General features: G+C 39.4%; 2 protein-coding genes across 4 annotated transcripts in view; both read left to right on the top strand.

The window, feature by feature from the left end:
* The window catches only part of LOC116297454 (ras GTPase-activating-like protein IQGAP1), a 30,245-nt gene extending 3,664 nt beyond the window's left edge, over nucleotides 1-26,581 (top strand). For 2 of the 3 annotated variants that reach the window (XM_031705676.2, XM_031705675.2), the window contains exons 7-43: nucleotides 49-140; nucleotides 876-897; nucleotides 1,400-1,578; nucleotides 2,719-2,836; nucleotides 3,321-3,484; nucleotides 3,988-4,078; nucleotides 4,432-4,632; nucleotides 5,725-5,888; nucleotides 6,451-6,541; nucleotides 11,087-11,250; nucleotides 11,684-11,942; nucleotides 12,249-12,388; nucleotides 12,658-12,828; nucleotides 12,955-13,038; nucleotides 13,114-13,185; nucleotides 13,661-13,730; nucleotides 14,018-14,104; nucleotides 14,534-14,655; nucleotides 15,022-15,165; nucleotides 15,551-15,714; nucleotides 16,266-16,340; nucleotides 16,597-16,746; nucleotides 17,320-17,460; nucleotides 17,543-17,627; nucleotides 18,123-18,230; nucleotides 18,384-18,440; nucleotides 18,922-19,014; nucleotides 19,419-19,486; nucleotides 19,897-20,132; nucleotides 20,414-20,546; nucleotides 20,710-20,797; nucleotides 21,253-21,356; nucleotides 21,586-21,700; nucleotides 22,851-23,017; nucleotides 23,656-23,787; nucleotides 24,433-24,541; nucleotides 25,319-26,581. In XM_031705676.2, coding sequence (XP_031561536.1) covers nucleotides 49-140; nucleotides 876-897; nucleotides 1,400-1,578; nucleotides 2,719-2,836; nucleotides 3,321-3,484; nucleotides 3,988-4,078; nucleotides 4,432-4,632; nucleotides 5,725-5,888; nucleotides 6,451-6,541; nucleotides 11,087-11,250; nucleotides 11,684-11,942; nucleotides 12,249-12,388; nucleotides 12,658-12,828; nucleotides 12,955-13,038; nucleotides 13,114-13,185; nucleotides 13,661-13,730; nucleotides 14,018-14,104; nucleotides 14,534-14,655; nucleotides 15,022-15,165; nucleotides 15,551-15,714; nucleotides 16,266-16,340; nucleotides 16,597-16,746; nucleotides 17,320-17,460; nucleotides 17,543-17,627; nucleotides 18,123-18,230; nucleotides 18,384-18,440; nucleotides 18,922-19,014; nucleotides 19,419-19,486; nucleotides 19,897-20,132; nucleotides 20,414-20,546; nucleotides 20,710-20,797; nucleotides 21,253-21,356; nucleotides 21,586-21,700; nucleotides 22,851-23,017; nucleotides 23,656-23,787; nucleotides 24,433-24,541; nucleotides 25,319-25,432 — 4,574 coding nt within the window. In that variant the 3' untranslated portion in view covers nucleotides 25,433-26,581. The remainder of the gene's footprint in view (nucleotides 1-48; nucleotides 141-875; nucleotides 898-1,399; nucleotides 1,579-2,718; nucleotides 2,837-3,320; nucleotides 3,485-3,987; nucleotides 4,079-4,431; nucleotides 4,633-5,724; nucleotides 5,889-6,450; nucleotides 6,542-11,086; nucleotides 11,251-11,683; nucleotides 11,943-12,248; nucleotides 12,389-12,657; nucleotides 12,829-12,954; nucleotides 13,039-13,113; nucleotides 13,186-13,660; nucleotides 13,731-14,017; nucleotides 14,105-14,533; nucleotides 14,656-15,021; nucleotides 15,166-15,550; nucleotides 15,715-16,265; nucleotides 16,341-16,596; nucleotides 16,747-17,319; nucleotides 17,461-17,542; nucleotides 17,628-18,122; nucleotides 18,231-18,383; nucleotides 18,441-18,921; nucleotides 19,015-19,418; nucleotides 19,487-19,896; nucleotides 20,133-20,413; nucleotides 20,547-20,709; nucleotides 20,798-21,252; nucleotides 21,357-21,585; nucleotides 21,701-22,850; nucleotides 23,018-23,655; nucleotides 23,788-24,432; nucleotides 24,542-25,318) is intronic. The other variant, XM_031705677.2, reaches the window with a different exon arrangement.
* On the top strand, nucleotides 7,928-10,690 carry LOC116297455 (uncharacterized). Its single transcript, XM_031705678.1, has 2 exons — nucleotides 7,928-9,790; nucleotides 10,065-10,690. The coding sequence occupies exons 1-2, from the start codon at nucleotides 8,597-8,599 to the stop codon at nucleotides 10,407-10,409; spliced, it is 1,539 nt and encodes a 512-aa protein (XP_031561538.1). The 5' UTR covers nucleotides 7,928-8,596; the 3' UTR covers nucleotides 10,410-10,690.
* Nucleotides 26,582-27,358: the final 777 nt, after the last annotated feature.

Below are 27,358 nucleotides of genomic sequence, written 5' to 3'. Positions count from 1 at the left end.
AGACAATTAAATAGATAATTGAATCAAAACAAATTGTCTTGTTTTTAGAGGAGCAGATCAGTGCTATGCGTAAAGAGCTGGAAAAATATGGATTGCAGCTGCCAGCATTCAGTAAAATAGGAGGCATCCTTGAGAGTGAGGTATAGTGTACAGGGCTAAAAATAATGTCTAGTCATCGCTGGCCATGATTACTGGCCAAATTAGTTTTATCTTGGTCATACCTAATTATTAGCTTAATGTTATCGACCAAAATGTGATGTAAGGCACTATCAAGGTCGATAGATTTGACCGGACAAGTTTCAATTCTGTCCAGACATTATCCGATGACTGGTCGTTATTTTTAACCATGCAAATGACAGAATTAAGTTCACAACATCCTATATTGTGTAGTTCCAGTAAATATCCATACCTCCACCACGGAGGAAATTTGTAAAAGGAGCCCCTACCCCCAGGAACTTCCAATCGTCTTCCATACAAACTCTGTAATTTTGTTCATTCTCTGACCCCCCTCCCCTCCAGAATTCCCAATTTCGTCCATGAGTGGTGTATGGATATTTTCTGGGACTATACATTGACATTTCAGAACTTTCAGAAATTATAAGAATTGAATATTATTTTTCCATCTGCTTGTTCCCTTGAAATTGCCTGGGGTTGCAATGCATTAAAAGTGCTGGTGTCATTTTCGTAAGACTAGCACTTTAATAATCATTAGGACGTATAATTAATGTTTATTCAGTGCTCAAAGACTGTTTGATATCAAATACTGAAAGCTTGCCTGCTAAACACTGTATAAATACACTGATGTTATCACATCTTCTTAACTTTCACGAGATTACAAAGAGATTTTTATGTTAATGATTTTTATTCTCTTATAGCTGCCGGTTGATGAGGCTGCATGTAAGTGAGATGATATTCTAAATCCTCACTCTATTAATCCATCCCATTCATCCTACTCTCGCTTCATTTATATATCCTATCCCATTTATCCATCTATTTATTTATCCATTCATCCTTCCACCCATTCATGCATTTGGTTATCCCTTCGTCCTTCACCCCTCCATCCATCCCTTTATCCTTGGATTCATCCATCCACTTTTTTATGCATCTGTTTATTCATTTATCCCATCCATTTTTCGTTCTATCCCTTATCCTCCATGCATTCATTTACCCATTCATCTATACACTTATTCATAGATCTGTTGGTCCATCCATTCATTTATCCATTCATCTATACACTTATTTATAGATCTGTTCCTCCATCCATTCATTTATCCATTCATCTATACACTTATTTATAGATCTGTTCATCTTTTGTCTGTCCCATTCTTCCATGTATTAACTCATTAATTAGCTCACCCATCCTTTCATGCAATTAAGAGCCTTTTTTTGTATTGTCCAGTACATGCTGCTGTGATTGCCATCAATGAAGCCATTGATCACCAAGATGCAACAGGTACCATGGAAGCTATGAAAAATCCCAATGCCCATCTTGTTGACCTTGATTCAGAAAACACTGAAGAATACCAGAACCTGTTGTATGAAGCAAAGAGTACTAAAACCAAGCAGGCCCTTGCAAAGGTAGGACTTATTTAGGGACTTAAGGTCAAAACAATGGATCAAAACAGGGACCCAAGCTTATTGGTCTAGATGGTGTTTACCAGTAAATATCCCCTCCCCACCCCCCTCAGGGATCTGCTGCAACACTTGATACTTAGTCTGCAGTGGCTACTGGAGTGCATAAAGTAAAACCATGAAATAAAAACATAGTTGATACTGACAAATAGTAGCTATTTAGTGATTAATAGTTGTTATCACTCGACCAGAACATTCATCATACAAAGACAAATACACAAGAGACCATTTGTGTCTCTTGTTTAATAAATGTTCTGGTTGAGTGATAGCAACTATTAGTCACTAAATACCTACTATTTGTCAGTATCAACTTTGTTTTCATGGTTCTACTGCATGTGCTACTTTTCTATACACGAATACACTGTTTAATATACATGCAGCGGCAGATCCAGAACGATTTGAAGGGAGTAAATGTACCTAGAGAAAAGGCATCACATATCCTTTTTAGGATTTACCTTGTCCTTTATTCTTATTTTTTGACTCTAATTTATGACACCCTATTTACCCTTCTAAATCCACCCTTGACATACAAACAAAATGTACATTTATTTCTGTAATCTGTCTTGAGAATAACATCCAGGTTTTGTCCCTGGTTTGAGTAAAAATGCATTATATCGGTGTTATGATCCCTAAGGCCTAATTTGTCATTTTTTATAGACTTTTAATCTTATAAACTTGACTGTTTTACATAACAGGTGTTTGTTTCATTATTTCAACTTCCTTTTCTTACTCCAAAAAGCCACAGCTAAAGCTTCCTGGCAAGCAGTTATTACTCTGAGCCAAGATTTTTCTTGATGAGATACTTTTTTTAAATATATCTTTAACAATAGAATAACTAGTTATCTTACATTTTGATAATTTAAATTCAATAGTTTTCTTATCATTTTTCTCAAGAAATAAAGCTGACATTCATTCATGACACTTTCCTAAAAAACAACGAAAACACCTTCCAGGACATTCTCATTTTTGTTTTTTTTTAAACATTCATATTTTTTTTGAAAACAAATACCTGGATATTCCATACAAAATTAATAAATTTAAAAGCATGAAGATAATGATCTTTTTTTTTTCTCCTTCGTATTTTAGTCACCAGGAAGTGACAAAGAGGAAGACATCTACGACAAGTATCTAACTCAAGCAGAAATACAAGGAAACATCAATCAAGTTAATGAGACGATCAGAAAGAGGAAGGCTGAAGAAGCCTGTGAGTTCATGGTTTATGTTTATTCTTTGAAGCCTTTGGGATTTAAGAGGCTTTTTGGCTCAAAAACTGATTAAAAAAAAACAAAACAAAAAACCCCAAAATCAATGCATGAGTGTAATTTGTGTTTTCCCTACTTATAAGAGGACAATTTACCAATTTAGGTTGGGTATCTATGTTGTAGATTTAATGATAAAAACTAGTGATATAAATAACCGAGGTTCCGATGTGTCCACCATCATTGTCAAAGTGAAATAGGAAGAGTTTGGATATGAAGTCCCCCCCATTTCAACCACACCTCATTCCCCTGAGTATTATTTCTTTGTTAGACAGTAGTTAATAGGTGGGACAGGGTATATTTTTTTAGAAATAAGTATGAAACTTATTTCTAAAAAAATATACCCTGTCTAGTATCATAAGTATTGGTCTTCCTGTGTACACAGGTAACCCAAATAAGTCTAACTCACAGTGACATTAATGATTGCAGTGAAGAAGTCAATCAATAATATCAACAGCATGCTGGATGGCGAAGACCTTGAAGCATTAATAGCAGCCCTGTCTGACAAATCTGCAGGATTAAGGAATGTTGATGGCCAGAATGGGCCTTGGTATCTAATGATGCTGAGGGAGAAAAGACAAGTTAAACAAGAGGTAAACTGGTCTTCTTAACTCAACTCTTGGCAGTTTAGTTTAGGAGAGTATAAAGATGTTCATGCTGATATCATCTATTAATGTGCCGACCTGAGTTCACAGCTCTGAGACCTCTTTAGCATGGGCGTAATGTTTTCCCATTTCAGACCACATTTCTTTCTCTTGAGAATTCTTTGTTTGAGTTGCATCCATTTTCTTGTGTCTTCTCATGCGTAACTGTTAAAGAAATGATACTCTAGAGAATGACATGTGGTCTGAAATGAGAAAACATTATGCACAAGGTAAAAATGTTATATATCGACGACTCTTAAATTTCCAGTGCTTGAGGGCTTAGCCTCACTTCTGAAGTCGGTAAACAAAAGCAGAAATTAGAATAACGAAACAAGCAACTCCTGGATTCCAGGCTAAGCCTGCATACACTGGAGTTTTAAGAGTCATCAATAGAAAATGAAAAAAAAAGATATCTGATGTCAATTAAGTGTCACTTTTATGTTGTATTGTAGACGACTGGAGACCCAAATGCACAGCTGACTCAGAGTGAGATACAAGAAAGTATCAATGGAGCCAATGAAGCTGCTGAAACACACCGACAAAGTATGAAATATGATATTCAAGCTTGTGAGATTTATATATACTACGGGAAGCACGGGTGGTGTAGCGGTGAGAGCACTCGCCCCTCACCAATGCGACCTGGGTTCAAGTCTCGCTGAGCTCGGTGTCTTATGTGAGTAGAGTTGTTTGTTGGCTCTCTCCTGTGCTTCGAGGGTTTTCCGGTTTCCCCGGCTTTCCTCCCTTCGCAAAAGTCAACTCCTAAATCCCAATTAGTATGACAGTGGATGAATAGCTACTCTGTAGAAATGCCACTGTTAAATCCCATTTATTTATTTATTTATTTATTATATATACTAGTACTGCTTGCTAAAAATACTTGTCTCTTTGTCAATCAGTGCAAGCTACTGTATCTGCCATCAACAAGAGTCTTGATGGAGAAAACGCTGAAGAAACTCACATGTTGATACAAAAACAAGAGGCTATGTTGCCTAAAGTGCTTGGTAGAAGTGCCTATCTCTATCATTATGAGCTAAAGAAGGCAAAGAACCAGAAACAAGCTGATCTGGAGCATATTGAAATTGAGGATAGGATCAAGGGTGAGTTAGTCTGTCTGTGAAATCAACTTTTGGATTTATATCTTATAAGTAGAACTTATGCAGCTATCATGTTTGTGACCATCATATTATCATTACTATTCGTTATAATTATCATCAATAATACCATCAGCATTATCATTGTCGTCATGATCATCATCAACACCATCATCATCTTAGTCATCAGCAACATCAATGCATCATCACTAACACCAACAAGAATATCATCACCACTGTCAGCACCACCATTATCGTCATCAGCATCAAATTGTCACCACCACCACCACCACCGTCATCATCATCATCATCATCATCGCCACCATCAGCACCACCATTATTGCCATCAGATCAAATTGTCACCACCACCACCGCCACCACCGTCATCATCATCATCATCATCATCGCCACCATCAGCACCACCATTATTGCCATCAGATCAAATTGTCACCACCACCATCATCATCATCATCACCACCATCAGCACCACCATTATCATCATCATCATCATCACCGCCATCACCATCAGCACCACCATTATTGCCATCAGCATCAGCACCACCATTATCATCATCATCATTATCATCACCGCCATCACCATCAGCACCACCATTATTGCCATCAGCATCAAATTGTCACCACCACCACCACCATCATCATCATCATCATCATCACCACCATCAGCACCACCATTATCATCATCATCATCATCATCATCACCGCCATCACCATCAGCACCACCATTATCGCCATCAGCATCAGCACCACCATTATCATCATCATCATTATCATCACCGCCATCACCATCAGCACCACCATTATTGCCATCAGCATCACATTGTCACCACCACCACCACCATCATCATCACCATCATCGCTATCACCATCAGCACCACCATTATCGCCATCATCATCACATTGTCACCACCACCACCAGCATCATCATCATTATCATCATCACCACCATTATTATCGTCATCTTCATCATCCGATCATCACCACCATCATCATCATAAGCATCATCTTTGTTACTCTCATTATCATCACCATCACACTACCCTTAACATGGTGACACATGTTGTGGCTGTCTCTCCACAGTTCTGACAGCTGCAGCAGCTATTAATGCAGCCATCGACAAGCAAAACGCGGATGAACTGATGAAAACGATGGAGGACCCTAACTCAGAGTTATCATCAGTAGATGAGACGCTGGGTAGAAGATACTTGGATCATTTTATGTCGGTCAAACACGAAAAGGCACAGGTAAAAAATGTTAGGCTATAATGCCATTAGCTTGTCTGGGCTTTTCTTCTCTATGGGTTGAGGGCGACTTTTAAAAAATCGTTTAGAAGAAATAGATGAATGGATGGATGGAAGGATAGATGAAAAAATGGATAAACGGATGGAAGGATGGATAGACGGACGGACGGACGGACGAACAATTGGAGGGCGGGAGGAAGGGATAGGTGAACCAATGGATAGATAGAAGGGGGGTTAGATGGAGGAATGCATGGATTGATAGATGGATGGATGGAATTTTGGATGGATGGATGGATGAATAGAATTTTGGATGGATGGATGGATGGATGGAAGGAAGGATGGATGGACGAATGAGGAATGAATATAGAGATCGAATGATCAGTAAAAAAAGTGGAAGGATAACTGAAATAGAAATGAATGGATGGATTGATTGAAGATAATGCAAACGAGGAAGGGATTGAAAGAAAGATAGATGAATAAGCACACAACCGTAGACGGGGATAGTACACCTGACAACCTTGAGTTACTGTTGCCATCTTTCTTTATTCCCATCAATCCAAACCAGGACTGTGGAATAGGAAAGGATGATCTGACTCCATTAGAGCTGCAGATTTGCGTGGATTACGTAAACGCGGTTGTACAAGAGGAACACGATCGTAAGTAGATCAAAAAAAACTACACCGGGGGGTGGGTGGGGGGACCTTTGATGTGAACCATTCGTCGCACGAGCGACACCTCCATACGCACCCCGTTTTAAATCTCGTGTTATGTATGGTAGCTTTGCCTTTTACACCGAGTATAAGTCTCCTAAGATATCTTAGAATTTAGAGAAAAATTTTGATTTTGATTTTCAGTACCCTTGCTTCATTTTTAAAACATTTTCTCTTATTTTAAAACCATTTTTTCTCCCTAACCTATCACATTAAGCTTAAGAAATTCGCCATTTTGACAAATTCTTTAGTTTTTTATTAGTTTATTTCCTCTAAATTGCCCAACTCTGTTTCTTGTTTCAAGTATATCTAGTTTAAAAAAAGGAGGAAAAAACCGTTCGGAATCTAAATAAAGAAAAAACTCCTTTTTTCTGAATATTTTTAAAGGAACGAAAGCATCCGAATTTTTCGGGTTTCCCCCTCCTTTTATCAGGATTAACGTACAAGAATTCTTTATTCCTTAAGTATTACTTGAAGGATGTTTTTACCTGCAACAAATCGTTCTTTATCCCTGCTAGTATGTATTCAAATTACTCGAACCAATTTAGCAAACCTGTCATTAACATATCGTCAAGAAAGGACAGGTGAAAGAAGTGTCGGTTTTTCTTTCAACTTTGAAACTAAATGCTAAACTCCGTTTTTCGTTTTGTAGCAGTTGCTTTCTATAGTCGATCTAATTTCGCGACGTTATGGCTCGTATTTTCCTTCGAATAGCTTTCTTCTTCCCACACAAAATACAGAAATACTAAGGAAGGAAAAAAGCATTTGATATTGCATACATTTGCTTCGACGTGAAAAGACAGAGGGTTTTCTGTGCTAGAATCAAAACACATATAATATATAAGTGCCTAGAACATTCAAGGCAAGTTTATTTATTTATTTATTTTCGTAATCTTAAAAAAACGATTGCAGAAAACTTACGAAGTGCTCATAAATATATGCTGTTGATTAAAGTTAACAACTATGTTTACTGATCTTGTTGAATTCGAGTGAATTTTCAAGTACATCGATGATAAAGCAAATCTTTTGTTTGTCTTGATCGTGATAGGAAGTATTTTACATTCACATCAGAATTTCTCAACACCACGCTATAAAAATATGGAGATAATTCAGATTTATTCTTCGAGCGAGTAAACAACTTAATCGAGCCCAAAAGCCTTTTTTTCTCGCTGTAGGATTTGAATTATTGATGAAATAAATTGAATAGGTACTTAAAAGGGGATTTCTCATTGGCTCTCTTGTTCAAGCAGTCATCATCCCTATGAGGTGAAACAGCAAAATATTAGAGTCTATCTCTTTGTGTCCCTAGCAACTAATATTAAAGCTTTTGAGTCGATCGAAGCTGTCAGCCTTCGTTGAAGTTGAATTCTCTTTCACTGTAAGAGAGAATAGGATAAGACAAAAAAAAAAGACAAAAAGAATCCTGACATTTAGTCGCTCCATTTAATGTTTTGGACGAGAAATTCTATGGAATTTTCCTCGCCTTTTTAAAGATTTTCGTCTCGTTTTCGAATTTTGGCTGAGTTGACTAGATTAACTAGACATAGCCTTGCCTTGTACTTAGATTAAGCTTCAAAGAGCTCAACTGGTGCTTCCTATGATCTTCTTTATACTGACAGTGTAAAAACGAACTTATCTCTACGAAGGAAGTGTATCTGACAGTCTTGAAGTTCGTACCGTCAACAGAGAACATCTGGTGTTGTCTTAATGAATTCTATCGTTAGTTATTCACAACGAAACGATTAACTCCTAATATAATCAAGTGGAAAGGAAAAGGTGCGTTTGCATAAGAAATATCTCGGGATTTTGAACCGTTTGTGCTGCACAAAAAACGATTCAGCTTTGTAAGGAAGTCTACTGGAATTCCAGGCGTTACTGTTTTATCAGAATCAATAATTCTTTATTCACGAGGGCTTTTCTTCGCTTAGTAATTGCTGTTGGATTTCGACATTCGTTTAACCTGCAGGAAACGTTAATTGATATTTGAAGCAATAACTGAGAATGGCCAGTTCATCAAAGTTAACGATTGGGTGCATACGACACATCCCTCACACTAATTCCAGACAAGAACCAGGAGAAGAAGAAGAAGAAGAACAGGAAACCGTCATTCCTTCGCGTGAGGCAGCCCTCGAAAACAGTGATGCTGAATACGACACTGATCTAGAAGAAGAGCCCGTAAATCGAAAGCCAGAAGAGGATACTAGTCAAGGCAGGGGTGCCTATCTTAAAGCCTGCAAGAGTCTTTCGCTCATACCATGTTCAACATTCCTCAGACAGCTCCACAGATCTGACGTTAATCTCAAGCACTATAACTTGGGCACGCGAGGAGCGGAAGCCGTGGCGGTTGCCATGATGCAAAACACCATAGTCCTTAGTCTTAATATAGCGTACAACGATATCAAAGAGGAAGGAGCTATCTACATATCGAAGATGCTGACCGAGAATTTCTTTATCACAGAACTTGATATTTCGTTCAATGATCTTCGCTCTCAAGGGGCGTATGCCGTAGCGGAAATGCTGCGACAAAACGCCGAGTTAATCGAAATAAACTTATCGGGAAATAAGTTCATCGAAAAGGATGTGGAACCACTAGTTGAAGCCATGAAGAAAAACTTTACACTCAAGGCTTTGAACTTAAGTGAGAATGAATTCTGTGAGGTCGGAGGGCAGTTGTTGGGACCGGGAATAGACGCTAATGTCGGGTTAGAGTACTTGAATTTGAGCTGGAATCACATCCGTCGTAAAGGAGCGTTGGCAGTAGCCCATGGCCTTGCCCAAAACTGCAGCTTAAAAACTCTAGACATCTCGTGGAATGGGTTCGCGGACGATGGCGCGAAAGCTATCGGTGAGGCTCTCCAGCAGAATAGTTCTTTAGTTGAACTTGATATTTCTTGTAACAGGATCTCCGTCTATGGCGCCGCGCAGTTTGCTAAAGGATTGGCCAAGAATACCACGTTACAGACTCTACGTGTTGGAAAGAACCCCATTACTAGTAAAGGCGCGCTGGATATTCTCAATGCTGTTTATATTAATCCTGATAGTGCTATAGAAGAGATATGTTTTGATGATGTACCTGTTAATGCGGAGTTTGAGAAACTGTTAGAAGATGTGCTGGAGGCAAGGCCTAATTTGATTGTGCAGTGTGGGGCTGCTATGAAGGGCAAGGAACGTGTCAAGAAGATCAAGAATAAAGTGGTGAGTATTACTGTAATTCTAATGCTTTACTATGCATTTATTTTGTTAATTGTTTGTTTGCTTGTCTGTTTGCTTGCTTGTTTGTTTTGTTTGCTTGTCTGTTTGTTTGCTTGTTTGCTCCTTTCCTTCCTTGCTCGTTGCCTATTTGCGTGTCAGCAATATACCTTATTGACTAGAACACCAACATCCCCTTGATCGTAAATCCTCGAAAAGAATGCGTGTTCACTATATACACCTCAATACCTAATTCCTTCATCATCTGTCTCATTTCTAGGATGTCCTCAACCTTCTGCTTGAGTACATTGAGCTACGTGGTCTTCGCATGGTGGACTTCTTTCGTCAGCTAGACAAGGATGGCAGCAGAAAACTTACCCGCGCTGAATTCATGACTGGAGTAAGGAAAGCAGGGATCCCAATGACGAGAAGACAACTAAAGAAGCTGGTGAACATCTTGGATGTTGATAACGATGGTGGGATAAACTACAGTGAAATGGTGGCCATCAAAGGAGATGATGTGTTCGAAATCTATCATAAGAAGAACTTAAAGAAAGATGACGCTATTATCAAGGCACATAAAACCAAACAACTGAAGATGAAGAATGTGCATATACCGCTATAGCAAAATGGACGCGAAGAAAATTTGTCATACAGCTAGTAAATACGCGTGGCGTTTTCCGTTAAACGGCGTGTAAAGATGCGTGTAATGTTGTGCAATCTGTTAATATCCATGTAAATACGACTTATACTAATATACGTCTAATTTCGTGCATTTTATTGTGACCTATTTTTACGCCATTATGAATACTCTTCTACAATTTAAAAATAACTTTGGGTGAACAGAATATGTATAATTTCTCAGTGTGTTTTACGACTTCTTCCAATAAAGATGCACGTATTTTGTTGTTGTAGATGTCGTTTGTTATCTTCTGTCCATAAAGCGAGAGTTGTGTGATGAGTGACACCGAGTATGCGCGTTGCGTGACAGAGCACCAAGAATACTTCTGCCTATCGCCACTCATCCACTCACTCATTTGAACATGAACAAACACGTGATTGAAGGCTTTCATATGAAGACGAAGAAACAGCGCTACGGGGTACCGTGCCGTGTCCGCGCGTCATTGGTTCAATTATCTCCCACGTTCATACAAAAATCTGCCAAAATATTTTTAAGAACCACATTCACACATTTTAGACCTGGCTTCATTATCCCATTTATCCTTCCATCCGATTCCCATTTTTATATCTGGCTTTTATTATCCCATTCATTTATTTCTTATCCCTACATTCAATTCTCAGTGATCGCCGCGTTATCGGTGATTAATGTAAACATCGATAAAGGAGACGCAGACGAAACCACACGATCTTTACAAGCGGCTGCTGCTAAGCTGTCAGGCGTGGACGCTGCCAACGCAGAGATCTACCAAGATGTACTGTTTGCCACCAAAAGATCCAAAGCACAGGTTAGTAAATGACAGCTTAGCTATGATGATGAAAATCATGATTGGCGATATATAGTAATGATTATAGCAAATGATATTAGATGATAGTAATGATAATATTGAGGGTGATGACAGTGACCAAAAAGTGGTGATGGAAATGAAGGGAATCAAAATGATGGCGTTGATGAAACAAGAGTTGAAAGGTGACGATGATGAACACAGATGGTGACGACGGTAATGATGATAAAAACGATGATATATAATAAGGTTTTTAAAAACATATTTCTAATGATGATATGCGTAGGATATTAAAACAAGTATCGACACCTCTGTGAGCACCGTGCCGTGCCCTTAACCATATCAGTGTTCTTACGCTTCCTAGCCTCCTCTCCTCCTTTACACAACACAGGAACCCCGTTTCAATACAAACTAAGTATCTTGTTCTATTACACAGAAAACCAATGACAGATCCGCGGAGCTATGGCACGACGAGATTCAGCCGTGTATCGACCACTCTAACAAACATGCCGATGAAACCCATCAACTTGCGCAGGGACTGGTGGCTATTAACCAGGCTATTGACCGTGGGGATCAGCAATCCTTTAGTAATGCACTGGGTGACTCTGCTGTAGGAATACGAGGTGTCACGCAAGAATGTACTGAGAAATATTTACATGCGCTACAGGAAGCTAAACAGAAGAAGAAGGAGAATGGTATGTGCGTGACCGTGGTATTGCGTGATATTAGTTATATAGAAATAACATATCAGGACAGATTGCGTGACCAATGTGTTATGACAATGCCGGACAACTGTAATGGTTGAACTACTGTGTCACGCTCCTTATGTATTGTCGATGTCAAAAATAGCGTGTCATAGTTGGAATTAAATCTGTCACGCCAGAATGATGTATGACAGTCGTCTTAGCATGTTTCGTAAACGATATGTCAAGGAACTATGAAGTGAGCTGTGAAAAGAAGTCCTGAAACTATTAATACAATCATTGTTGTGGTTATTTCAGGAGGAACATCACCGTGGTTAGAGCAGAGAACCAGTTATGGTCATGTCTATTACTACAACAATGAGAATGGACAGACAAGCTGGACGAAACCAGACGACTTCAAGGACAATTCCTCGCTTCTAACAAAAGAAGAGATTCAGGTTTGTTTGACTTTGTAATACATCTTTTTTTTTTCAATAGAGGCTTTGCACCATCACGTGGCGGCAGCCATGTTAGATGGCAGGAACAATGCAATCGTTTTACATGAGAAAGAATTCAATTCCCAAGAGCAAAGGGATTTTATTTTTCTGCCATCTAACCACCGGCAGCCCAATCTGTATTATGGGTGCCGGCACGTGATGCTGCAAAGCCTCTATTGGTATCTTTAAATACGAATAGATTCTAATAAATGTACTCGTGTTATTTTCAGACCGTAGTATCACGTGAGACAGGAGAACATGACCGTATGGTTTATCTCACCTCGAACGAGCCTACCATCATCAAACTACAGGCTCACTGGAAGGGATACTTGGCCCGTAAATCATACAAGAACAGAGTGACCTTCATCAAAGAGCAGCTACCTGCTATCATCAAGATACAGGTGAGATGGGACAGACGAGGGCGTGGACCAAAGGGGGCATCATAACGCTATAGTCTGAGATTTGGAATTAAAAACGACTTTGAGGAGGAATGGGAACTTAATTTGTTTGTCATCTCTTTGTTCCAGGCCAACATTAAAGGATTCTTACAACGAACCAAGTATCGTAAAAGGTTAAAAGAACTGAAATCATCAGAACAAGATGTCATAAAGGTAATCAGGCAGCTTGTTTCAAGGCACACTCCTTTCCTTTCTTTCATATTCCATTTGTTCATCCCTTTTTTCCAGATCCAGTCACATGTCAGAATGTTTCTTGCAAGAAAGCATTACAGAGGAAGAAAGAAATACTTCGATGAGCACGTATGTAATTCCTTAGTATTATACTTTTATCGACGGTTTTCTCGTTGTTCCTATCGTGGGCCGTCTTCATCATCATCTTATCATAATCAGCAGCAGCAGCAGTATCGTAATCGGACATCATCATCAGCAGAAGCATCACCATCATCATCATCAGAAGCAGCATCACCATCATCATTATCAGCATCATCACCATCCTCATTTTTACCACCATCCTCTCCATCATCATCACCACCATCATCAGCAGCATCATGCATTATCGTTATCATCACCATCATCATCATCAGAAGCAGCATCAGTACCCCACCATTATCAGCACCATCACCAGCATCAGCATTCCCACCACCACCACCACTAGCAACATGCATCATCATCAATCATCATCATCATCTTGGGTGTCAGAGGTATTTTCGTGAGTAAAGGGGAGTGCTCCTCTGTGTCCATGTTACTAACCATTTTCTCCACTTGTTCACTGTAGCAAGCTGCTATTATCAAGATCCAAGCCTGGGTGAGAGCAAATGTGGCGCAGAATGACTACAGAAAACTTAGTAAGTGTCGCCTACAAACAATCCACACTGCTGTTATTTCTTCCGGTACCAGAGATTGCCTCACTCCCCTCCAGTAGCATTAATATCCCCACCCTCTACTTAGTATTAGAACTTACGATAACAGCAATTGCATGACTCTTCGAATAAAAAAACTCCTGAAGACAAGTGAGGTCGACTTGGAGTAAGACTAGACTCTTCCATCCACGCTCTAGTTTTCTCATTCGCTTACGACTTAGTAATATGTGACCAGTGATTGCGTGACTCTGATTCTATTTTGTTTTTTTTAGTATCCATGCAGGATCCTCCGGTCAAAACTGTTCGAAAATTTATTCATTTGCTGCAGCACAGTGACGCTGATTTTGAAGAAGAACTTGGTAAGTGGTCGGTATATTACCTCAGTAGAGCAAGCAAGCCGTTTTGTTTGCTTGTGCCAAGTCGTACGCAGAGGCAGACCACGAGACAGGCATCGAAGAGATGCGAGAGGCGTTAAGAAGGTCTACATATCCCAGTACCACAAACCTATTTCACTGATCTTACAAAATTAATTGGGCAATGTTACAGTGCATCATAACACTTCCACAACGCTGGGAATGAGCAGTGTGTAGCCTTAGTGCTCTAGCCTCTCGCCTATCAACTCTGGGGTCTCTGGCAGCAAATGTGAACAAAGTTTGTTAGGTCTCTCCCTTGAATCGAAGGGTTTTTCTCCGTGTTCTCCTGTTTTTCTCCCTCTGTAAAACCTACCAATAACGAAATGATGGCTAATATTATTCTAATATTTTAAGATTGATTGTCTCTTTTTTTAGAATTACAAAAACTTCGCGCACAAGTGGTGACAGACATCAGATCCAATCAACAGCTGGAGAACGATCTTAACCTGATGGATATCAAGATTGGATTATTAGTGAAGAATAGGATTACATTACAGGTACGTGATTATCATTTGTCCATAATCACTATCATCATGCATCATCACTACCAACAACATCATCACCAGCATCACGATCACCGTCATCACCATCATTATCAGTATTACTATCACCAGCATCCTCATCACCATTATCATCACTATCGCCATCATCATCACCATCATTATTATTGACACTATCATCATCACCATCATTATCATCACCATCATCAGTCATCGCCGTCATCACTATCATCATCATCACCATCATCAGTCATCGCCATCATCACTATCACCATCGTCAGTCACCACCATCGTCACTATCATCACTACCATCAGTCATCACCTTTCCCATCCTTGATTTTCATACCTTTCTTCTTCTTTTAGGATGTGGTGCATCACGGGAAGAAGCTCAAGAGAGAGAAACAAGACATGATGTCAGCTGTACAGAGAACTAAAGGAATCAAGTCTCTAAGTAAAGAAAGCAGAGAGAAACTTGAAGCCTATCAGAACCTCTTCTACTTACTACAGGTTAGTCTCACTAAAGACCTTTACAGTGCTTTGCAAGATGGAGCGGATTTTGTACTTTGATACGCCAAATTCGTAGTCGTACCGTATGTTACCGTAACCGTAACTGCGCGTCGTGATTGGATGAATTACGCGAAGACAATGGGAAGCCATTTCAGTGTTACGACATGTACCGTGTACGTGCTGTAAGTCAATACCTATTCTTGCTGCAACACGATCTCTCTCACAGAGTCACGAAAGAAAAACGTTGACGAAAAAGTCCATCCAAATTGAGCTGCATTCCGAAGTGCTGCAAGGGGTCTATGAAGGTGTCGCTGTATCTATCAACTTGCGTCCCCAAGAAAATTTTTATCTTTCTACTATTATTTATAATACTTTTCTCTTCCAGACAAATCCCACATACCTGGCCAAGCTGATCTTCGAAATGCCTCAGAGCAAAACAACCAAATTCATGGAGTCTGTGGTCCTCACCTTGTACAACTACGCGTCCAACACCAGAGAAGAATATCTGTTACTTAGGCTATTCGAGACTGCGTTACGGCAAGAAATCTGGTAAGTCACTTAATTATACCATTAGCTATAGGCTGCTATCAATAGACGTCACTTCCAGGACTTATTTTGCCATGTTTTGACCTAACACCCGCTAGTTGCCCCCCAGTCAACCGCTTGTTTGCCCCCCAGTCTACTCCAAAAAGTCACGTGATTGATAGTAAGCAATTATCCCGATAGAAGTACAGGGACAGGAAGCGTTCTGGGAAAATATCATTAGACACTTTTATTTTGAGCGAAATGTTTTTCCATTTTACACCTCTTGGAATAAGTCACATCTATTGACGACTCTTAAACTTTAGTCATGCGGGCTTAGCCTCACTACTGAGGTCGTTAATCAAAAGCAGAAATTAGAATAACAAAACAAGCAACTACTGGAATCGAGGATTCAAACCCCCATGCGCTGAGAGAACGTCAATATGAGTGTCTTGTTGCCGGAAGACAAAGAGATAATACTCAAGGGAATGACATGTGGTCTGAAATATGTAACAAACCAATTATGACAGCTTCAGTGACGCGCAGTTGACATAAGATTTTATTTTGTTTGTCCCCAGTTCTAAAGTAGATCAACCGGTTGAAATCATCACAGGGAACCCAACGGTAATAAGGATGGTGGTTCATTTTAACAGGTACGATATTTATATTCTCAAGCTCTTACAAGGAGGATTGTGTGACAAATCTATTTCGACCAATCTATTTCGACTGCCGTGCCATGACCGTGACGATACCGCGTCCAATCAGAACGCTCAAACATGGCATCTTTATGGTCACGTCTTTCACAGACATACGAAATCACGAAATCTCTGTATAGCGCAGGTGTTGTGTGACTGGCGTGACCGTAAAAGTGCCGCAACATCTTAATTAACACATCTCTTGTTTTCACAGAGGTCAAAGGGGTCAGAGTTCACTAAGAGATCTACTGCAGCCATTAGTGAATGATATTCTCAAAGACAAGAACATCAATGTTAATACCAGTCCACAAGATGTGTATAAATCATGGATTAATCAAATGGAGACTGAGACAGGACAAACCAGGTGAGATTTGATATTCCAAGTCGTTTCCTCCAGAGTACTGGAGCCGTTAAACTAGGTGAGATCTGATATTCCAAGTCGTTTCCTCCAGAGTACTGGAGCCGTCAAACTAGGTGAGATCTGATATTCCAAGTCGTTTCCTCCAGAGTACCGGAGCCGTTAAACTAGGTAAGATCCTATATTCCAAGTCGTTTCCTCCAGAGTAAAGGAGCCGCCAAAGTAGTTGTGCGCATTTGAATCGATCGATGTAGAAGATACTGCGCACATTTGCACTGTTCGATGAGGTAAAGCGTGCATCAATAAAAGCAATATAGTTACTGTGCTGACACACTAACCAGGACCACCTGAATGAAACTGACCAATCAGATAACAGTAAACTAGACAGGAATTGAACTAAAAACAGTGTTTGCCAATCAGATTATCACGTTCTCACGCTCTTGTAATATCGAGGCGCTATCTGATTGGCTGGTTAAAGATATTGAACTAAATGTCGCAATATGATTGGTTAATGATACTAATTTATCATAGTGGTCCCGGTTGGAGTATCCACAAAGTAATTGTTATTTCATGTTTTAGTAAGTTACCATACGATGTGGACCCAGAACAAGCCCTGAAGCACCCCGAAGTAGTGGAAAGAATCGGTGCATCTGTAAAGACACTTATCGCAGCCACGGACAAGTTCCTTAACTCAATTATTCAATCAGTGGATAAAATACCGTAAGTATCTGCAGTTGTCCTCACCTGTTTTTGCACATGTAAGACTTTGAATCAGATGTTCTTTACATTGCTCGTTTTGTAGTTTTGGGTTAAGGTACGTAGCAATGACGCTACGAGTATCATTAATGGAGAAGTTCCCCAATGTACCAGAAGATGAGATCTTAAAGGTAAGAATCCAAATACATATTTGATGGCTCATCATCATCATCATCATCATCATCATCATCATCACAATCATCATCATTTTCATCATCACCTTCTTCTTCATCAATCATCATCATCATCATTATCATCACAATCATCATCATTTTCGTCATCACCTTGTTCTTCTTCATCATCATCATCATCACCACCATCACAATCATTATCACCATCATCATTTTCATCATCACCTTCATCATCATCATCATCATAATCATTATCACCATCATCATTTTCATCATCACCTTGTTCATCATCATCACCACCATCATCATCATCACCACCATCATAACCATTATCACCATCATCATTATCATCATCAGCATCTTACATGACCATCTGGCATCATCATCATCATCACCACCATTATCAACATTATCATCATCATAATTATCTTTACCTGACTTATTGACGTATGAATACTACAGAATTATCTCATTGATTCTTTGTCCTTCCTGCAGGTTGTTGGTAATCTAATATACTATCGTTACATGAACCCTGCAATCGTCGCACCAGATGCCTTTGATATTGTGAACCTAAGCGTCGAGAAAGGCCTTCTACCAGAGCAGGTAACCACTGTTCGTCTACAAAATTATAATTTCCTGTTTCAGCCGCGCCTTGGCGGTAAATGACTTTGACGACAGAAAAATGGAATTTTATTGTCATCCTTTTGAATGGAGTAAATCTCTATTGACAGTTTTGAATCTTTTTTTCTTTTTCAGAGACGTAATCTGGGCATCATTGCAAAACTTCTCCAGTTCGCTGCCTCAAACAAACTCGTAAGTTTATGTCGTATCATTCATTTTTGAGGAAAATATCTGACCTGGTTGTCAAGAGACGTTACTTGTCATGTCAAGATTGCTTTACGTCGAAGGCCTTCCCCGTGGAGAGAGAGGGAGGGAGAAGAGGGGATAGTATGTAGTAGGTGCTATGTTGGTTGCCTGCGCACAATTCAAGAAAATGAAGAAATCAAAAACGCGCGCGCGAGCTGAAAGCAAAAGCAGAGATAATACGCGCATACTGCTCGCGCTTCTCTTTACACTTCGTTCGTACGTACGTCCGTGCTTTAATTACCGAACAGAGCACTAAAAAAGCTTTTTTTTTTTTTTTTGCTTTGTTTTTTGTTAAAGCATTAAGGATTAACAGAACACGAGAGAAATGTTACGAGAAGCAAGACGCGTAGCAGAAAGACTTATAACAGATAATTTATAATATGCATTAAAGTGTAACCTAATAATCAGCTAACTAACATACTCGTAGGTAACAATGAACAGCAACAAGGAGGAATGGAAGGCTTCATCTGACAACGACTTGAATGATTCAGCTGCGCAAACAAATGATGCTTTTAATGTTGTTAGTATAAAATTAATCAATTAAACCAAACTAATAAATTAATGGATATTATTAATTAATGATAAAGCTTCTAATATGCATCCAGCTTATGTCATAATGCTTTTGTAAAAAAATATTATTTAAAAAAATCTTTATCTAAATTTTAAAGTTAAAAAAACCCGATGAGTTCGTTAAATAATGAAGAATAAAAATAATAATATTCAATCGTGACAAAGTCTTTTTAACATAAAAATATGAACACTTAACTATAACGTTATCTGAATGAAAAATGATAATAATTTGTATCGATAGTGTGATTAACTTTTTTATCAAGTATTTTATTATTTCATTTTGTCGCTGAATACCTTATTATTGCATTAGTTGGTGTTGAATAATTATCCATTTATCATTTTCCATTTTTTCAGTACGATGGAGCAAATTCTCATCTCGGTGAACTGAACAATTACATCAAAGAAGCGCATATAAAGTTTAAGTAAGTTGGGTTACTCTAAACTTGTTTAGTTCGAAGACCCCTCCCTCCCTTTCTTCCTCCCTTCCTTCTTTCCTTCCCTCCTTCCTTCCTTCCTTCCTTCCTTCCTTCCTTCCTTCCTTCCTTCCTTCCTTCCTTCCTTCCTTCCTTCCTTCCTTCCTTCCTTCCTTCCTTTCGCTCATTCAAATAATAATAATAATAACAACTCATTCCTTTTTCACCTTGCGTTCACCATTTTTGTGCAACAACGCATTGCCTTTCTTACCTATTAATCCCATTTTCTTTTCGCCTTTTATTCATTTATTCAATTTCTATTCATTGTATAGAAAGTACTTCCCAAAGTATCACCCTCCCATCATTGAATCCCCTTTTCCTTTCACCTTCCATTTATTTATCTTTTCATTCACGTACAGAAAATACTTCCTCGAAGTCTCAACCGTGGAAGAGCCTGAATCACGCTTCAACATCGATGAATACACAGACGTGGTCATGCTAACAAAGCCTGTCATCTACATCTCTGTACAAGAAATCTGTGACACGCATACGCTTCTCCTCGAACACCAAGAACAGATAGCACCAGACGTTAATGACCCTCTGCATGAACTGTTAGACGACTTGGGTGACGCCCCTAATGTCAAGGATCTGATTGGTTAGTTGGGTCCACATGATCACTCTGTCTGTTTTTATTTATCTTTGGCATCGTGGCCTTGTAACTGCTGCTGTCGCTATTGTTGTTGCTGCTGTTGTTGCTGCTCCTGCTGCTGTTGTTGCTGCTGCTGTTGTTCTTGCTGCTGCTGTTGTCGTTGCTGCTGCTGTTGTTGCTCCTGCTGCTGTTGTTGTTGCTCCTACCGCTGCTGTTACTGTTGTTGTTGTTGTTGTTGTCGTTACTCATGCCGATATTTCATATATTGCTGTTTCTATTAACAACAGGAGGTAACCCTGACGATGAAGACGAGGACCAAGAATTAGCCAACGTGGCCAAAACAGAGATCTCCCTCATGTTGACCAATAAATTCGAGGTTCCTGATGACGATGATTCCGATATGCGGGCTCTCTTCGTCAGGTAAGTAAACACCAGCGGAAAAAACAAATATCTTTTTGTCTTATCGCTTCCTACGTCTTGCAAGAAGTCCCGTCCCTCTACTCGTTCTCAGTTGCACGCGCGTGATCGTCATAGCGATAAAGTAGGTTTTGGTGGATGTTACAGTTAAGTTGTTTGTTCGTAGAACAAAGAGATTGATAGTCGATGTGCTAATGGTACAACAAGGAGAAAACCTTACGGAAATTCTAGAAACACCGGCTACAGAAGAACAGGTAAGCTGTATTACTATAGGCTAGAAAACCGTGCGATGGAATTCCACCTTTGTCATCATCATCATTATCTTATACATACCAATTGTCATCATCATCATATTCATCACCGTCATAATAATCATCATCTGCATCAGAATCATCATCATTATCTTATACATACCGATTGTTGTCAACATCATTATCATAATCATCATCACCATCATAATCATCTTCGTAATCATCTTCGTAATCATCTTCGTCATAATACTGATTATCATCCCATCATCATAATCATCATCACCGTCATCATTTAATTAAAATCATTATTACCATCATCTTCGTCATCATCATTATCATAATCATCGTCATCATCATCATTGCCATCATTGTCTTCGTTATTATCATCACAATTACTATCACAAGCATTATCACAATCGTCGTCGTCGTCATCATTTTTGTCTCGCCTTGTCTTGTAGGAAACGGCACACACGAATCTTGTGAAGGAAAGAGAAAAGAACGAAGAAAGAAAACGAAAAAATACACAAGTCAGGCGATCTGCTTCCATATATGGAGATAACAAGTAGGTCCTAGTATTGAACCTTGAGGAATTCCGACATGTCCAACATTCTGTGTGTGACTTGTTATTTAGCGCCCACCAATCAAATTGATGTTGACTGGTCCATTTGTTTCCCTAGCTATCTGTTTCCATATTTTTATTTTTTGGGATATCAAGTAGGTCCTAATATCGAACCTTGAGGAATGCCCCCAATGACTCACTACTAATTCCTATCCAATCTTTCATAACCTAGACTTCCATTGGAGGGTCTGAAACGAAAAATTATACGAAACTTGCGAATGCTTGAAAGCCAGGGACTGGTGACGATTAAGAATGACTATCAGGACATCGTCAATGCCATCGCCAAGGTAACCACGACACGTCATCACATCAAACATCAGATTCGTATCTCTGCACCTTTCTTCCCGCCAAAGGCTACCTTCGGTGTCTACAATTCTGGTCAAATCGTGCTTGTTTTTACGAGAGTATAACTTAACAGCCATTGTCTTGAAAGGTATTCGAGCCTTTGCATCGAAACAAGACTAACGGTGACCTTGTAACGATAGTGACCTTTTTTTAACACCTTGGACAATTATTCACATGTCTCTATCATTGCATGCTCACCGTTCGATGAAGAGGCACGGATACCTTTCAAGATGGCGCAGGGAACTGTAAATTGGACTATTTGAAAATACAAGTTTATTTTTTTGCGGAGGGAACAAAACCAGAGAACCTGGAGAAAACCATTTGAATCAAGGGAGAGACCGCACAAGATACATGGTCTTAAATGGGTGGATTGGTTCTTTCTGACCCGTCCTCCCTCCCCTCAGGCGTGTTTGCTTCCTCGTGTACTCAGCATGTGCTTTCCCCGAGTTGCATAGAGGAGTATTTGTCTCTACCAGTGAACTATGTTCTTTTGTTTGCCGTTACGCACCGACGCTACCTTCTGCACGTCCTCTACTACAGTAGAAACTTCTAGAAACTTCTTCATATCTGTATCAAACAAACATTGATGACTATGAATAGAATATCACGGAAACAAGAATACGAACCACTCTCTTGCCTCAAACGAGGACCAAGATAAATCGGGAATCCCTCGGGATTCATGGTCTTACCCATATCACCCAAACTACTCTCAATTACTGACTAGTTCGTCGATGGGAAATCGATGTATCTGACTAGTATTTTCGATGACTGAGCCGCGTGCTAAAAGAACAGTGGGGGGTCATTGTATTTGGATGAATTGACCCTTAAAGCAGCTGTCTTGAGGAAATAGTCACCGTAAAAAAATAAATTTCAAATGTAGTTAACTCTGTTTTGTTTGCTACTAAACCTTACTTTAGCTACACATTTACTTGGTATTCGTTGCTTTTTCTTTTAATTTTTGGGCTCTTAAATAAAGAAAAACATTCTATTGTGTGACTGTTATACCTTATAGAAGCAAAGTTCAAAGGTAGCTCTATTATTCTGTTTAATTCTTCGCTTGTTTTTAACTCTAAATTACCATGATTGTTATAGGATATTAGGAATCAGAGAAGATACAGACAAAGAAGACGACAAGAAAGAAAGAAGCTTAAACAAACCCTTGAAAGCCTGCAGACAAAAACCCACTTTTACGAAGAACAAATCGATTACTACAATCAGTACATACGCGTGTGTTTGGATAATCTATCTAAGATGGGCAAGTAAGTAGGCTTGAACACCCTTAGGACTTGTCCAAGCCAGGCTTGAATGATAAGTCTTCGTGGAGAAAAATGGGAGCATCTATTTTAAATAGTGCTGTCAAGCTGGGAATTTTACAACCACGTTGGTTGCACCCATTCTCGTAATTACGCGAGCCAGATACCAGCTGAGTGTTTTACTTCCGTCAATCAAATTTCGTATGGTCTGCATTAGTAATTTCTTTTGATCGACGGAAGCCAAAGAGCCAGACCTCTTGGACTGAGTTGGTCGCGTAATTATTTAAAAAAGTGCTTCGACTGCTACGAGCAATGTCAAACCGCTACTCTGGTCTTGTTTTCCCATCCATTCTGCCATCCTTCTATTCATCCACATATCCATTCTTTCATTCATCCCACAGCCATTCTCTCATCGTTTTATTTATCCACGGTCTTATCCCATTCATCCCTTGCGTATTCTATTATCTTTCTATTCATTCACTTTCCCATCTGTTTATTCATCCCAAAACCATTCGTGCCTCCATGCATCCACCCATCTATCCATCCATCCATCCACCCATCCATCCATCCAATCTCATCCCATCCATCCATCCCATCCATCCCATGCCATTCTTTCATTATTCAGTTATTTTTCATTTTTTCAGGAAACCATCGCGAGGCATTAAACAGGGCAAGAAGGCTAAAGAAGAGGTTTACAAGGGAGAACTGAAGTACAGCGCACAAAGATTGTACGAGAAAGGCGTGATTCTGGAAATCGAGGGTCTACCCCCTGCACAGTAAGTTTCCTTAAGATTTCATTCAGCTGATAAAAGTCATTAAACATTCATAATCTGCTACAAATGGTGGTCCAACACTCAGATAAAATCCTACTAAAACCTTGCGAAAACGTACGAGCTAACACGTTTGAAGGATCACCGAGGGAGAATGCTACAAGTTTAAGAATAGAACGCTTAGACAAAATCTTGAAGTGGTCGTGCTGAATCGGTGTAGAGATTCAGCAAATACGACGCAGCCTCGGCACGAAGGCGCCAGGATCTTCTTGTTTTTTTTTTCATGCGCGCAACGTCTTTGGCGTCCTCTTCATCACCATTATACTCTATACCTGTGTGGCTCGTAGGGCAGATATGGCGTTCTCATTAGGGTATTATTTGAAGTATTTTAATATACGTACTGAGGAGGGATGGAAAGAGGGAGGGACGGATAACATCGTATTTGCATTTTATGTTATGATTAGTGAACATGGAAAAAAATGGCTAATCGTAAAACTGTTCTGGACTGCACAGCCCCAAGTGGTCAGTCTACAATTCCCATTCCTTTTTCCCATTATCTCATTCCTATTCTCCCAATCCCATTCTCCCATCCTTATTCTGACCGACAGCCCTGCACTATCACTGATATGTTCCTTTTCTGTTCGTTTTAAGGTTTAAGAATGTCATGTTCGAAATTAAGTCAGGAGATGATGTTGGTTCATTTGCGGTGTCGGCTAAGTTCATGGGCGTTGCCATGGAGAAAGTAGAACTGGTTTTTCAGGTTAGTCGTTTGTTGGTTATTCTTCCTTTGCGATAATGCAACAAACAAAAAAAGCCATGAGATTCTGGAAACTCCAGACTTTTTAGTCAGAGTTGGCCCATAATTATGATTCTTTGAGGTACGCGGCTGTTAACGCGAAATAGAAATTTATGACTCTCAAATGGCTTTCGTGCGGACGCGCTCTGATTGGATAATGTGTGTTGTCCGATTCTGATTGGATAATTTCGTAGCCGCGCTGCGTAATTGGCGTCAACGGAAACCATTTGAGTGCTGTGTGATTTTCTTTATAATATCAACCTGCTTAGGTCCAGCGTACTATTTTTGTCTGCGTTGGTGTACAGTTTATCTTTCGTAAGAATAACTGAGTGCTGCGAATAAGATTTCTAGGGCGGAAACAGTTCACCACGCGGGGGAAGATATATCAGTTCTTAAGAAATGCTGAAACGGTTTATAATTATATCTTTAGACTATAAAGAACACGCTGGATTTGAATCACTTTTATACACCCACGCTGCTCATTCAAACCGAATAGACCTTTAGCTTGGGCGTAATGTTTTCACATTTCAGACCACGTGTCAGACCACCCAGAGTCCTCCAGCGCCTTCCTGCTTTGCCGTCAGCGCCAGCCCGTTGACCAAAAAGCCGGAAGCCCGACTCTGGGCGCGAGATTGTGTCCCATGATTCATAGCAGGACAAATTCGATACCAGCCCTCTCTCAACTTTGCAAAAAAATGGATGCCTTGTACTGAATAGTCGATTTTGTTTTGTGCTTTTTAGGATCTTCTTCAGCTTCAGTACGAGGGCGTGGCTGTCATGAAGATGTTTGGACGAGCGAAAATCAATGTGAATCTTCTTATCTTCCTGTTGAACAAGAAGTTCTACGGCAAATAATGAGTAGCTAGCTAGACGTACTCAATAATGATAAGCTGCTTGACATGATCAGCTAATCAATAGATTGAATTGTTTGTTAAACAAACGTGGTTCTTGTCTCACGCGCGAAGCGCACCACAGGAAGCCCAACTCGAACACTTAATAAGCCAATTACAACCAACTGAAATCGCTAGAGGTAATATAAATTAGCCTGCCAAGTGATAACCTTCGTATGAGTACTTTAATGTACTTATACACAAGGTAGCTCATGCTTTTTCTCCTAAAGCGCACCACAGGTAGCCCACCTACCAAAACAAGAAGCATTTATTACGCCTGTCAAATCACTAATGATCGCTGAAATGATGTCAAGCGGTACATTTGTGGTTCATTCGGTTATATTTTTGAAGTTCTCCACAGGGAGCCCATCCTCGTCATGAGGAGCTGGTTCTTGAAATCGGTGTCTTTAAAGCAGACAAGCTTGGACAAAAAAAAAACACTTGAAAATTATTGATATATCATGAATTTTCAAAATCCTCAAGATTAAAATATAGTTTTAAACCGAAACTAAATATATTAATTTCGATAATCAGATCAAAATTTTAAACAATTCTAGGATACTTAACGCACTCAAACGTTACTTGCCTTTCACTGCCTTACACCTAATATAAAAGATATTTAAGCTTTGGTTTAATATTCCTGCATCGATATCAAAATTAGCACGCTGAATTAGAGGGAAGACGTTCAATTTAATTTAAGAAATAAGGATTGGAGACTGGACCACAATGCTTTGCAAACTTAACACTTGTCTTTTTGAATTGCAAATCAGCTAATTATTTCACTTGCTTCAAGAACATTAAGTTTTTGAATAATAACGAAGAGCTGTTTCTTGATGATCGCTTACAAAGGATTGTGGTTAGACTAGCTTCCCGTTTCCCATCACCACAAGTCCACCATCACCACATTTTGACAGCTTTTCTGTCGAACAGATTATCAATATCTAGTTAGGCTGGCTTCACAGGTCAGTAGATATTTTTCCATAGTATACAAAGAGGGAACACTGTAGACCAGTTTATCTACCACCGAAAATACTGAATGTCTTGACATTTTGGATGTAATAATTGTAAGAAAACGTAAGCTATTTGTGCTAAATAAATATTCTGATTGATTAAAGTAATAGTGCTGTGATATAAAGTAATACAAGACGTTTTAGAGAACTTAGCAAAAATGTAAAATGCTCATTCTTATAAAATAACTGTTATGAATGTCGCGTTCTGATTGATTTGGAGCGCGTGCTTTATGAGAGCACATTGCACGCGCGCGCACTTTCCGTTGCGTCATTCATATCTAAAATAACGGTTATTGTATTTTGTATTTCATAAAAGAAATAAAAAACTTGCTTGTTGTGCTGTGTGCCGTTATAAAGCACTTGGGAATTAGCAGAACACTCGAGAAGTGTCCAGAAGCACTCAGCGTACCTAACACTTCGTTTGTGTTCTGCCAACTCCCACGTGCTTTATGAATGCACACAGCACAGCACGCGCGCGCGTTTTCTTTTTCTTCACTAGACTGCGGGCAGTCCCACCTTTCCCTCCGATTGCTGTGGACTCGCGCAGAGATTGGAGCCGAATAATACAATAATTTTCATTCCTTCGAAAGCACTTTTAGTTTTTTTTTTCTTTTTTTCATAGCATGGACAATAAAATGAGTATATCTTCACCACCCAGGTAAATTATGGCGTGATTTGAGAATAGCATGAAAAAGACTCCTGTTAAATTTTGAGGGAACAAAATTTGTAAATGTGATGCGAAAATCTCATTTTCAATACTGCTAAAAATATAACTTACGAATTAATCATTAATTCCCGTACATTCGTCACGGCTACGATATTTTTATATCCGCCTACACTTTATTATATAGCGATGACGTCATTTATAGTAATGACGTTAT

The sequence above is a fragment of the Actinia tenebrosa genome, unplaced genomic scaffold (assembly GCF_029948245.1).
Source record: "Actinia tenebrosa isolate PJP-AT-01 unplaced genomic scaffold, QUT_ActTen_1.0 PGA_scaffold0__85_contigs__length_37466705, whole genome shotgun sequence".
NCBI classification, from domain to species: Eukaryota; Metazoa; Cnidaria; class Anthozoa; order Actiniaria; family Actiniidae; genus Actinia; species Actinia tenebrosa.
The sequence above is the reverse complement of the archived record's forward strand: the minus strand, read 5'-3'. Positions and strand labels throughout refer to the sequence as shown.